The sequence below is a fragment of the Thalassophryne amazonica genome, chromosome 14 (genome assembly GCF_902500255.1).
Source record: "Thalassophryne amazonica chromosome 14, fThaAma1.1, whole genome shotgun sequence".
Classification (NCBI taxonomy): Eukaryota; Metazoa; Chordata; class Actinopteri; order Batrachoidiformes; family Batrachoididae; genus Thalassophryne; species Thalassophryne amazonica.
Genome location: NC_047116.1, coordinates 21,113,405 through 21,127,779, shown reverse-complemented (window position 1 = coordinate 21,127,779; position 14,375 = coordinate 21,113,405). Strand labels below are relative to the sequence as shown.

The 14,375-nt window shown below is 40.0% G+C and overlaps 1 protein-coding gene across 2 annotated transcripts in view; it reads left to right on the top strand.

Moving 5' to 3' along the window:
- Positions 1-8,257: 8,257 nt before the first annotated feature.
- LOC117524635 (cholecystokinin receptor) overlaps positions 8,258-14,375 on the top strand; it is a 48,195-nt gene continuing 42,077 nt past the window's right edge. For both annotated transcript variants that reach the window (XM_034186452.1, XM_034186451.1), the window contains exon 1: positions 8,258-8,628. In XM_034186452.1, the coding sequence (XP_034042343.1) occupies positions 8,475-8,628 (154 nt within the window). In that variant the 5' untranslated portion in view covers positions 8,258-8,474. The remainder of the gene's footprint in view (positions 8,629-14,375) is intronic.

The following is a 14,375-nucleotide window of genomic DNA, read 5'->3' as shown; positions in this document are numbered from 1 at the left end:
CCCCCCCCCCAAATTCAGTTAACATTCTTCAACTCATCCTTTATAAAGATGATTCATATCATCATCTGCATATGTGCCATCATCTGTACAGCTAAAAAACTGCTCTCATACACCACTAGAGGCTGCTAGAAACAACTACAGGTGCTGTTATCAGTGAAGCATGAGTAAGGTTAGAGATAGAGGTGGGACGAAGTCACTGTCAAGTCATTCTCAAGTCATCATTCTGCAAGTCCCAAGTCAGCTTGCAAACAACTGGTGGTCATTATGACTTGAGACTTGACTTGAGACTTGACTTGGGACTTGCTGATTCATGACTTGAGAGTGACTTGATCCCACCTCTGGTTCGAGGTCATGCAAAAAAAAAAAAAAAGAATTAAATCAACACTTACCTTCATCTGTCAAAAAGGAAAACTCACCGACACAAATCACTACTGATAATGTCTGAATTATCTCAGGAGAAAATTCAAATAGGACCATAAAAATAGCTGCCCAGCTGCTCTTTCCAAGACATTTAAGTTTGGACATTTTATGATGATATAATTATATTGTGTTGACGGCAGAGTTTTCATGATTACTCATAAACATTGGTCTTTTCAAGTTTCTTTGATTATTTATATAATAATATTTCACTTCTCTTTTTGTAACTTTAAAATCAGCAAAAGGGTTTTACTCAGTTAACACATAAAAAAAAACAAAACTCCCGCTTTTGTTGGCTTCTGGTTTATTCTTCTCTACAAGAGTCAAGACAGAAGTCAGACTACCAGACCAAGAATTGTAGCTGAGGAAGCTTCTGTGATTTGAAGCGAAACGTCCTCACGTCAAGCAACCCAGTCCAGTCAAAGATTCAAGCTTCTCTACTATGGAAACCACCTGGACAACTGAGAGCCTACACAGAAACATTGCGACCAACTGTGGGCATGAGGCCCTGGCACTGGTACGTAAGCTGGAAAGGACTGCTAAAAAGATAGCTAACTTTAGAAACCACTTAAGATTTAACCTAAGATGCAAACAAAACAATGTTATTCCCAAATGCATGAAGCAAAAGGCACTAGAAGCAGGTCACACAGCAGAAAAGATCCAGCACAGTTACCTTAGGAGGATTTTGGGTCTTAGAATTAGAAGGCTTCATTTTAAAATATTAGACCTCCAAAATAATCTTGATACCTTTACAAAAGGTTAGAAACCTTAGTGGGGGAAGAGGCCCATAATAAGATCACAAAGTTCATAGTTAAAATTCAAATGGCTGAGCATTTAAAACGTAAGGAGAGGCAAATCAGGAAGTTTCACAACCTTTTAGTGCAGAAAAGGTGTACTTTCAGTAGGAGTAGTTTTAAAGATACACCCAGACAAATTAGTGACAACAGGGAAAATTGGGTAAAGAATCTGTCTGACAGGGTTCTTACACAGACAGAAAAGGATGTGCTCACCAAAGGACTAAATTTCTCAGTGACCCCTAAACATATACCGACAGTAGATTACATCACTGCAGTAGAGTCAGCCATTAAACATAAGAGTTTGTCAGAGTCAGAAGCTGGGGACCTTCGACTAAGAGTCACAGCAGCGCTTAACAGTGCTAAGCCTCCTCCGTCCAACATCACAGGAGAAGAACAGAAAGCTTTGGCAGCACTGCAGAAGGACCAAAGCATCCTTATCCTGCCAGCGGATAAAGACAGATGCACGGTGGTCCTGAACACATCGGACTACGAGGCCAAGATCAACAACTTGCTCAATGACTCCAGTACATACGAACGTCTGAAGAGAGACCCCACGAGTGGCTATAAGAAGAAAATCATTAGCTGCCTCCAAAACCTGGAGAAAGAGGGACTCATTGATAGGCAGACATACTACAGACTGTACCCGGGGGACGCCACTCCATGCATCTATGGACTGCCCAAAATCCACAAACAGGACGTGCCACTCAGGCCTATTGTATGTAGCACAGATTCCATCACATACAATTTGGCCAAGCACCTCAAGTGGATTTGGCTCCTCTAGTGGGTAACTCAGACCACCATGTGGAGAACACACAAGATTTTGTGAACAAAATCAAGGACCTGCTGCTGGAGGCAGATGAAACTATGTTGTCATTTGATGTGACTTCGTTGTTCACCTGCATCCCCACCGCTGAGGCCATCTCAGCTGTGAGGCAGAGACTGCTGGAAGATGTGTCTCTACCTGAAAGGACCAAACTCACACCAGACCACATCTGCCAACTCTTGGAGATCTGTCTTAACACCACGTATTTCCTGTTTAGGGGAAATTACTACAGGCAGATCCATGGTTGTGCGATGGGGTCTCCGGTATCCCCCATTGTGGCCAATCTGTACATGGAGCGAGTGGAGAAGACAGCCTTGACGTCATTCACGGGCATCTCTCCCAGTCACTGGTTCAGATATGTCGATGACACATGGGTTAAAATCAAGCAACAGGAGATCGAGGACTTTACAGAACACATCAATTCGGTGGACTCCAATATCAAGTTCACACGTGAGGATGCCAGAAACAACCATTTAGCCTTCTTGGACTGTGATGTTACGATTGGAGAGAACAGGCAGCTCGAGACAGAGGTTTACAGAAAACCCACTCACACTGACCAATATCTGCTCTTTGGCTCAAACCACCCCCTTGAACACAAGCTCTGGGTGATCAGGACTCTTCAACACAGAGCCCTACAGGTGCCCACAACTGCAGAGGGAAGGGCTAAAGAGCAACAACTTGTACGGAACGCCCTCACAGTATGTGGGTACCCACGTTGGTCCCAGAAAACAAAGAGACCAGATAGACAGGAGACGGAAACAAGAAGAAGAGGAGTGTCTCTCCCTTATTTAGCAGAAGTAGGGGAAAAACTACAGAGGATCTTCAGACAACACAAAATCCCAGTTTACTTTAAACCAGTCAACACCTTGAGACAGATATTAGTTCACCCTAAGGACAGGGACCCTAGTTACAAACAGAGCAATGTAGTGTATCGTATCAGATGTCAGGAAAACTGTAATGAACACTACATAGGTGAGACAAAGCAACTTTTACACAAGAGGCTATACCAGCACCGCAGAGAGGTCACCAGTGGACCTCAGTCTGCAGTTCGTCTTCACCTGAAAGAGACTAACCACACGTTTGAGGACAAGGAAGTTAAAATCTTAGCCAGAGAGAAGAAATGGTTTGAGAGAGGTGTCACGGAAGCATTCTTTGTAAAACAGTTGAAACCCAGCCTTAACCGCGGAGCGGGTCTCAGACACGCTTTGTCCCCTGTTTACAATGTGGTACTCAGGTCAAAGCAGTTTCAGTCTTTTGTTCATGGTAATGAGTCATTCACGTCATCAGGAGAGAGTCGTCAAGGGAGCCATCAGGGGAGGCTTCCATCCTGTCATTAGGAGAGTGCTAACTAGAGCGCAATAGGTGCTAATTAGAGCTATTGTTTAGTCACTAGCCTATAGCAGTCAGCCTCTCAGTAGGTGGGGTCTGGTGAGATTAAAAAACTCCAGCTTTTGTTGGCTTCTGGTTTATTCTTCTCTACAAGAGTCAAGACAGAAGTCAGACTACCAGAGCAAGAATTGTAGCTGAGGAAGCTTCTGTGATTTGAAGCGAAACGTCCTCACGTCAAGCAACCCAGTCCAGTCGAAGATTCAAGCTTCTCTACTAACACATAACACTTTGGTAAGGTTATATATTGGTTATATTTAGATTATGGTGATCAGAAATGTTTCTAGAATATTTTCCAAGTGTTATTACTTCCTTTTATATATTGACAAGTCATGTTTATAGTTGAGGGAAATTTGACAAATATATATTAGTTCTAGTCTCGCTGTCTTTCTTTCTCCAAATTTCTTTCAATGACTGGACTATGACTTAAGGTAACATTACCAGAATGTTGTGGGAATGTTTGGATGAAACATATCTTTAGGTGACCTTATGTAATGTTACTACAATGTTCTGGGAACCAAAAACAAAAACTTTCCTGAAAAGCGTTCCCAGAGCGTTAGGTCTGACGCTCTCAAAATGATTGTGTTAACATTATTGTCAGATGTTCTGGGAACCAAAAAGAAACTTTCCTTAAAAAACGTTCCCGGAACATTAGGTCTAATGTTCTCAAAACGTTTGTGCTAATGTTATTGTCAAACATTTTGGGAACCAAAAAAAAAAAAAAAAAAAAAACTTTTCTCTGAAACATTCTGAGAACTTTACAGCTAACCTTTTGATAACATTTGACAAACATTCTTATAACATTTTGGGAACTTTATTTGTTAGCTGGGTATGTACCTTATTTTTGTATAAATGGTAAATGGACTGCATTTATATGGCATCAAATGCTCAAAGCACTTTACAATAATGCTTCACATTCACCCTGAAGTGAGGGTGCTGTCATACAAGGTACTCACTGCACACCGGGAGCAACTAGAGGATTAAGGAACTTGCCCAAAGGGCCCTTAGTGATTTTCCAGTCAGGCTGGGATTTGAACTGAGGATCCTCTGGTCTCAAGTCCAACACTTTATCACTAGACCATCAACTCCCCATAGTTGATGGTACAAAATACATTGCCTTCAAATAACTATTAACCAGTAGCAAAGCAATGTGGGTTAAGTGTCTTGCCCAAGAACACAATGGCAATATGCAGATTTTTGACTGGTTGGGAGTCGGATTTGGTTAGTGCGCTTGGATTCAGTATGGACGGTTCCTGGTTCAGACCTCACCCCTACCGCATTTCTCCATGTTATGTGGAAATGCGTCAGAAAAGGCATCTGGTGTAAAATGTGCAAAATCAACATGCGGACCCACCTTGGATCTGCTGTGGCGACACCTAATGAAAACAACGGAGCAGCTGACGGGTCTTACTTTATTTTTATATAGTCCAAGCACAAATGTTTTGAGACGTTAAACCTAACGTTGTGGGAACGTTTGTGCTAACGTTATTGTCAAACATTCTGGGAAGCAAAAAAAAAAACTTTCCTGACGTTCCAAGATCTTTACAGTTAATGTTCTGATAAAAATTTTTTGAGGAGCGTTCTTAGAACATTTTGGGAACTTTATTTTGTTAGCTGGGTATTTATTAACCCTAGCATGACAGTAGCATATCTTAAAAACTACATCCAATCAACAGTTTCACACATAATTTTAATTTTCAGTGGCACAAAATTAGTAAAATTTGACTGTATTTATTTTGGAAACATTTGGAAATACACTATCCATTAAGTATGCACAGCGCTTCAGTTTTTTCACATTTTTTTATACTCATCACTCATCATCAACCGCTTTTCCGGGTTTGGTTCACGCAGGCAACAGCTCCACTAGAGGACCCCAGACTTCCCTTTCCCATGCCATATTGACCACCTCTGACTGGGGGATCCCGAGGCGTTCCCAGTCCAGTGTGGAGATATAATCTATCCACCTAGTCCTGGGTCTTCCCCGGGGTCTCCTCCCAGATGGATGTGCCTGGAACACCTCCCTTGGGAGGTGCCCAGGAGGCATCCTTACCAGATGCCCGAACCACCTCAGCTGGCTCCTTTCAACGCGAAGGAGCAGCGGCTCTACTCTGAGCTCCCCACGGATGACCGAACTTCTCACCCTATCTCTAAGGGACACACCAGCCACCATCCTGAGGACGCCTATTTCGGCTGCTTGTACCTGTGATCTAGTTCTTTCAGTCATGACCCAACCCTCATGACCATAGGTGAGAGCAGGAACAAAGATTGACCAGTAGATCAAGAGCTTCACCTTTTGGCTCAGCTCCCTTTTCGTCACAACAGTACAGAGGAGTGAATACGATACCGCCCCTGCTGCGGCGATTCTCTGGCCAATCTCATGCCCCATTGTCCCCTACCTCGTAAACAAGAACCTGAGGTACTTGAACTCCTTCACTTGGGGCAAGACCGTATTCCCTACCTGTAGTAGGTAATCCATCGGTTTCCTACTGAGAACCATGGCCTCAGATTTAGAGGTGCTGATCCTCATCCCAGCCGCTTCACACTCGGCTGTGAACTGATCCGGTGAGTGTTTGAGGTCACCGGCCAATGAAGCCAACAGGACCACATCATCTGCAAAAAGCAGTGATGAGACCCTGAGCCCACCAAACCGGAAACCCTCCTTCTCCCGGTTACGCCTTGATATCCTGTCCATGAATATCACAAACAAGATTAGTGACAAGGTGCAGCCCTGGCGGAGCCTAACCTCCACTGGAAACGAGTCCGACTTACTGCCGAGCACCAGAACACAACTCTCGCTTTGGGAGTACAGAGATTGGATGGCCCTGAGAAGGGACCCCCTCACTCCATACTCCTGCAGCACCTCCCACATTTTTTTTTATATATTACAGCCTTAATCCAGAATAGATGAAATTCATTTTTTCCCCTCAAAATTCTACACACAATACCCCATAATGACAATGTAATTAATGACAATGTATTTTTTGTTATATATATTTGCAAATGTATTAAAATAAAAAAAACTAAGAAATCACATGTACATAAGTATTCACAGCATTTGCCATGAAGCTAAACATTGAGTGCAGGTGAATCCTGTTTCTACTGATCATACATGAAATGTTTCTACAGCTTAATTATGTGGGGTAAATTCAGTTGATTGGGCATGATTTGGAAAGGGACACACCTGTCTACATATAAGGTCCCACAGTTGTAGACCTCTGAGACAGGAATGTCTTGAGGCACAAACCTGGGGAAGGATACAGATACATTACTGCTGCTTTGAAGGTCCCAATGAGCACAGTGGCCTCCATCATCTGTAAATGGAAAAAGCTCTTCTTAGGGCTGGCCGCCCGTCAAAAGTAAGCAATCGGGGGAGAAGAGCCTTAGTCAGGAAGGTGTCCAAGAACCCGATGAGTCAATCTGTCAGATCTCCAGCATTCACCTGTGGAGATCTGCGTCTTCATAAAAAGAGCTGCAACTTATTTACAGCTATATACATCCACCTGTTGCTCACTTATCCCGTCACCATCACCAACTGCTCCGTGAGAGGCAGATCAAGCCTTTTATAGGGGCTGAGCCCCCCTCTTGGTTTCTCCAGACACCACACTGACTTTATTTTCGTGTTGCTTTTTCACTCTCCACTCGTCTTGGATTTTACTTTTACTCAATACTTTTACTTAAAGTAGATTTTATATGAGATATTTACTTTTGATACTTAAGTACAGTAAATGCCAGGTACTTTAAGACTTTTACTCAAGTAATATTTTTAAAGGAGACTTTTACTAAAGTAATTTTATAGTAAGATACTTGTACTTTCACTCAAGCATCACTTTGAGGTACTTTATACAAGACTGCTAAAATGCAGTCTGCTCTTCCTCAGCTCTTGGTCCACCTCCCCTACGAATTTAACTGAACCATGTTCATGTTCTTTTGAGATATCCTGCTGACACCTAATTAAATTAGACTTCCAGTGGTTAAAATAAAAATTGCGTGTTAAAAACGATAATAAGCAACTCTGTATTGAGCTTCCCAGATGGCCTTAGAATGCAGGAAAAAGGCTACAGATTTTTAAAAATTTTCCAGAGGCATGCCCTCAACCTTCCAAGTACAGATGTGCCTTTGACACACTCACCCAACTCACAAGATCAATCTACCATTACTCACTGTGATATGATCTCAGAATGATGATTATAAGAGCATATATTACTACATAAATAAATAAGGTAGTAAGTCTCCACAGGTTTTGGTTTTCTGTTCAGTATGGTGGTATGAAGGCTGTTGTGTCATAATCAGTCCTCATCAGACCTCTGTAGGAATATTCCAGCTTCCTCTGACAGTCTGATAGAAACAGTTTTATTGCTTTACATTATAGGCCTGAGCCATAAAACTCCATCAGAGTGTCAAGACTTTCAAAGGCATAAATTCAGCACTCTCCCAGGGCTGATACAGTAAATTAGCTCAGCATTTTATAGGGGGTTAAATGAAATTTCAGATTTGCAGTCAGCAGTCAGCTGTCTGACTTTCCGTCACATCAACCTTTTGTGACGTCATAAGGCATACATACGATAAAAAGAATGTGAAAATATGAGATGCTGCCATAATTACGAGATACTGTTTTTAAAAATTAAATCAGAACACAATGTATATTTGGCACATAATGTTTTAGTCCTGTTAGCGCTTAATTTATATTATAGCAAATCAAATACGCGCAAACAGACCAATGAGTGGCTCCCCCCCCCACCCCGCACACCCCGGCTCCCCTCCACTGTGACATATATAAGCGCCGATGCTGCGCGCCTCCTTCACTTGGCAAAGACGCAGCAGTGCGCCGCGCTCCGGCACGCTCCCGGTGCGCACCGACTCTCCACGGAGCAGACCATCAGTAAAGGCGGACAAACAGTTTAAAGTGACAACTCGGCTCAGCCTCTCGCCGCAGCAGCACGTCAGTGTGTTTTTAAAACCACCTCAAAGGCTCAAAGAAGGAAAATTCACAGAATGCGCGTGTGGAACTTTTTGCGCCATTAAAAAAAACAAAAAAACCCAAAATCAAAACGATGGATTTTTACGCGCAGAACGACACTTGGCCAGATTGCGTCGGAGCGCAGAGTGATGCGCCACAGAGCGCCAGCGGCAGTTTGGAGGCAGCAGGAAACATCTCGTGTGACAACGTGTCCACTCTCTTCATTCCACAGCCCACGAGATACAGAGGTGAGAGAAAAAGCACGAGGTGACCAATCCACCAACCTCGCCCCACAAAAATTCAGCTTTAATTTGCTCTCTGTTGGTATGAGCGTTTCATTTAGGTTTATTCCCAGCCTCTTCCACCTGAAAAAAAAAAATTATGTTCAGAATTAAACTGTAAAATTAAAATGTAAAAGAAGCTAGAAAAACACTCAATAGAGTGCGAATCCTCCCAGAGAAGCAGTTTTTTTTTTAGAATCACTCAGTTTCATATATATTACTGGCAACCTTAGTAATTGCATTTTTTCCATATTTTGTTTGTTTCTGTTAATTTATTGTGTGCATTTACTAAATACACAAATTTAGTTTTTCTCTATTATGGATTTCTTTGTCTTTGGTCATCATTTAATTTGGTTGTAATTGCTGTAGTTTGGTTGTATTTGGTTATAATCCCTCAGTGGTTAAAATCCTTATATTGTGTTTTATTGTTGTTATTTTGTGCCAAAAAAATACAATCAAATCACCTCCTTGATGCAGTCATGTTAATTGAGGGCACTTGCAGAGCTCACACCTCTGCCAAGGTCGTCCCTTCATTACTCTAATTCACCCAGTTACAGCTAGTCTGAGTTACTTTTACACTGTTACCTCCAGCCAATCAGATACTGCAGTAACATTCATTTAATTCCCTTTTAACAATTACTGAAACCAAGTTCTGCTGTTTGATCTGGATCCACAACCAAATGTAGTCAGCTCTTCTTTAGCACGAGGTCAACATCACTACCAAATTTCAAGATCAGTTCATGTCCATTTGAGATATCCTGTTGACAAACAGCAACAAAAACAAGTAAGGTCCCTAAGTATCTGGACACTGACACGATACTTGGCATTTTTCATTTTTACACCATTACAATGTCCCTCCATTTTCAGAACTGTAAGTACTTAAACTAAACACAGTGCATCCAGAAAGTATTCACAGCGCTCCACTTTTTTTTTTTTTTTTTTTTTTAACATTTTGTTATGTTACAGCCTTATTCCAAAATGGATGAAATTCATTTTTTCCCCTCAAAATTCTACACACAATATCCCATAATGACAATGTGGAAAAAGTTTTTTTTTGTTGTTGTTGTAAATTTATAAAAAAATAAAATAAAAATAAATAATATATATATATATATATATATATATATATATATATATATATATATATATATATATATATATATATATATATATAAAACCAAAGCTAACCAAAGTACTACCAAGTACTTTAATATTGTGAAGACAGTTATTCCAGATGTTAACTTCTTTAACAGAAACACAATGACTTTTTGCAGTAGCTCGATTCTTCAATTTCTCAAAAAATAATATTCCTCTCAAATTATAACTGGAGTTCCTCAGTTTAAACAGATCCTGGACATAATTTGTATTGTGATGTAATCAACCAAGTCCCAGAATTGTAGAATATGTAAACAAGCAAACAATGGATTCGTTGGCTCACAATATCATTTGTTACAAATAATTCTTATAGCTTTCTTTTGCAACAAAAATATTGGATTAGTATTAGCTTTATATGTATTATCCCATACCTCAATACAATAGGTCATATATGGAATGAGAAATGAATGATATAAAATAGTTAATGAGCGTTGGGAGATTAAATCTTGTGCTTTATGCAAGATTGCAATAGCTTTTGACATTTTAGATTTAACAAAATTAATGTGTTTTCCAGCTCAGTTTATCATCAATAACAGCACCAAGAAATTTCGTATTAGTTCCAATTTCAGTTTCAGTATCATTTAGTGGTACATTTCTGCAGAATTTCCTAGACTTATTTCTAAATATGATCCACTTTGTTTTACCAAAGTGAAGCAATGATTTGTTTGAATCAAACCATTGTTTAAACTTCTGTAGCTCCTTCACCATCATGTCCAAGGTCTGTCCCAAATGATTCCCACTACAAAACACCGGTCCCACAGTTGACAGTGCATGTCAGAGCACAAATGAAGCATGAAGTCAAAGTCTGTAGACCTTTGAGACAGGACTGGTCTGAGTCACAAATCTGGGAAAGGTACGGAAACATTTCTGCTGCTTTGAAGGTCTCAGTGGTTCAACAGTTCAGATCCAACAGAACTCTTCCTAGAGCTGACTGCCTGTCTAAATGTAGTGATAAACTGGCCAAAGATAGGGGTGCCAAGCTTGTGTCATCATATTCAAGAAGAATTGAGGCTGTAATTGCTCCCAACGGTGCATTAACATAGTATTGCGCAAAAGATGTGAATCCTTATGTACGTGTGATTTCTTAGTTTTTTATTTTTAATAAATGTGCAAAAATGTAAAAAAAACAACAAAAAAAACAAAACTTTTTTCACATTGTCATTATGGGGTGTTGTGAGTAGAATTTTGAGGGAAATAATTAATTTACTCCATTTTGGAGGAAAAAGTGAAGTGTGACTCCACTGTTACTGTTACTTTCTGGGTGCACTGTATAAAGACTGGTATCAGTGGACACCCCCCCCCCACACACACATACATTTACAGCATGTTTTCTTTAGAAAGGACAGTGGATCTATGGATTTCCAAGTCGCTGAATAGTTTTGGTCTTCATTTACGTCAACGTTTCAAATATTGACTTGGAAATCTTCTGACGTGTCTAAAGAAACTGCCTGTAAAAGTGATGATATATATGAAAAATAATCCTTATGTCCAATTATGTATGGGCGTGTGCATGAAATTGGCTTAAATTCTTAAATAGTCAATGTGATATTTTTGTTAAACCTCTTGCATTAAAGTTGAAAGTCTACAATAGCATTTTTATTGTTACAGTCACACTCCATTGTGGTGGTACACAGAAGGAAAATGACTAAAAGTATCTTACTGTCCAAACAGTTATGGACCTGACTATAATCTGGTTTTACACGGGGTTTTACACGGGTGTTTGGTGTGTTTTGCACATTTTGATTTCAGTTTTCCAGTGGAGCTTTAGTCATGTAGCACATGCTTTCTTTGGCCTGTATGGATCCCTGAGGTGTTGTTTGGCACCGTCTAAAGAGGTGTGTGTAAAAAACCAAAGCCACGCCGTCGTGATGAAGCTAAATCAGATGACTAAGAGATGTGAGCTCTTAACTCACAACAAACACTGCTGTACAAATTCACAATAAGTCATTTTTAATTGACATTTGGCAGCACAGTGGCTTAGTGTTTAGAACTGTTGCCTCACAAAAAGAAGGTCATGGGATTGATTCCCACTTGTGTTTGCGTGGGTTCTCTCCGAGTGCTCCGGTTCCCTCCCACATCCACAGACATGCAATTTCGGTGGATTGGAAACTTTAAATTGTCCGTAGGTGTGCGTGCGGGTGTGATTGTGACCCTGTGACAGACGGGCGTCCTATCCATGGTGTACCCCTCCTCCCGCCCTATGACTGCTGGGATAGGCTCCAGATCCCCGTGACCCTTAATTGGAGTAGGTGATTGAAAATGAGTGATGAGTGAGTAAGTGACAGTTTGTTCAACCTGCTGCCAGACATTAGTCTATTCAGAAAAGAGAACTGTGAAAATTACACCAGAATGAAACGGGAGCCTGTAAGGTTGGTATTTTTTTTTAACTCTGTCACTTCTTCCTTATTGTGGCTTGGGTGGTTGCATTTTTTTGGATTGGGGGGGTGGCTGATGATGATTCGGCTGTACCCCCCCAAAAAACAAAAAAACAAACAAACAACAACAATAAAAAAAACAACAACAACAAAAAACTTGATACACAGAAATTCTTGCTGGATATATTTTCTTGTTTTTGTCAGTAAATGTTACATATCATTACTAAATTCTATTTAATTCTACTGTGTTAGAGGGAGTCAATGGAGTTTTTGCAAGTCCCTGTCATCTTGCTAAACCACTGTACAGTGACGTTTCGTATCACCCACCCCAGGAGACTGAACCAGCTACTAGAAGTACAGGCACACAAGCAAGAATTGAACCTCAAACCTTTTAATCAATGTGTAATTTGGCTCGATCAACTGAGCCACGGTCACCTGAAGCAAACCAAATGATAAGTGTAACTGGGCAAAACTGGAGTGTTGCTGCAAAACTCAAATTTCTTGCTGCAAATACTGAATGTGAAAGTAATTAGAAAATTAGACAAATGATCTTAAATCTAGCCAAATTGTCTTGTATTAAGCAAAAATAAATAAATAAATAAATAAATAAATTAAATAAAATAAATTCTGCCAGTGGGGTAAGAAAAATTTACTTGGTTAGAATTCTCAAAACTAGCAAAATGTTCAGGCACTGAATAATCAAAATGTGCCTTAAGATTAAACAGAATTCTTATTTTAAAATTAGCCTCTGTCTTAAAATAAGGAAAACCATCTTGTTCCTTTGCTTGGATGATTTGAAATCCATTGTCTTTCCTTGTTACTGGTTAAATACAGCTTGTTATTTGCTGGAAAGACTTATTTAAGAAAAACTGAGATACATTTTCTCAAAAATAAGACATTGTTTATTATGTATATAGACAAAAATGAAGACAAATTTTCTTTAAACAAGTCTTTTTTACTTTCTTAGATGTCAGCTTTTGCAGTGTATGTGCACATCCATCAGTATAAAGACGGTGGTAAATGTGATTTCTCACATTCGGAGGGTCTGTGGTAAGATGAGAAACCATTACATAAAAGTTTTCATTTACATTTGGAACAGTTTCACTCCACATTTTTATACTTGACATTTACGTAGCAAATATTAAGGCCAAGCAGAAATATACATCATCACGGAACCATACAGCATTAATCTGTCACAGGTGTCACGGTCTCCGAGTGCACCTTCTTGTTCATCATGCAGTAGCAGGAGGTCATCGCTTTTGTGGTGATGCTGACAACAAAAAAGCAGCTATGAGTCACAACTGAGAACAAAAAAAAAGTCACATTTTCTAGACCCTTTTTTCGAGGCAGATTATAAATGGAGATAAAAAGAAATCCTGATTTTTTTTTTTTAACATCCGTCAAAGACGTAATAAAATCATTTGTCTGTCTGTCTGTCTGTCTGCCTGTGAGCAAGATTGCGTAAAACTACTGAATGGATTTTGACCAAATTTTTTGCCACAGATTAAATTGGAGGTGATTTGGATCCAGATCAGGATTCTGGATCAAGATTTCCCTTTATATAGGCTTAAAAGGATCTCTTCAAAACTACATCATGGATTCTTGCCAAATTTGCACCACAGATAGCCATTAAGCCATGGAAGACTTCACTGAATTTTGGAGGTGATCTGGATCTGGATCCAAATTCTGAATCAAGATTCACTTTGTATAGGCTTTGAAGGATTTCTTCAAACCTGCTTCATGGATTCTCACCAATTTTTCACCACATATAGATTTTAGGTCACAGAAGATTTTAGACACAGAAGACTTGAAGATTATCTGGATCCGGATTCTGGATCAAGATTTCACTTTATTTGTTTTGAATGATTACTTCAAAACTACTTCACAGATTTTCACCAAATTTGCACCACAGATAGATAATAGGGTATGGAAGACTTTACTGAATTTTGGAGGTGATCTGGATCCAGGTCAGGATTCTGGCTCAAGATTTGCTTTTATATAGGCTTAGAAGGATTACTTCAAAACTCCTTCATGGATTCTCACCAAATTTTCATTTATTGTTATTTTTTGGCCCTGTGTGTCACCATCACTCTGTCTTTCACCTGTCCGTGCCTGCTGAGAGCTGATGCCTGTAATGTACAGCGCACTGGCTTTGTATTGTGTGATTACAGTGACCGGGGTCTC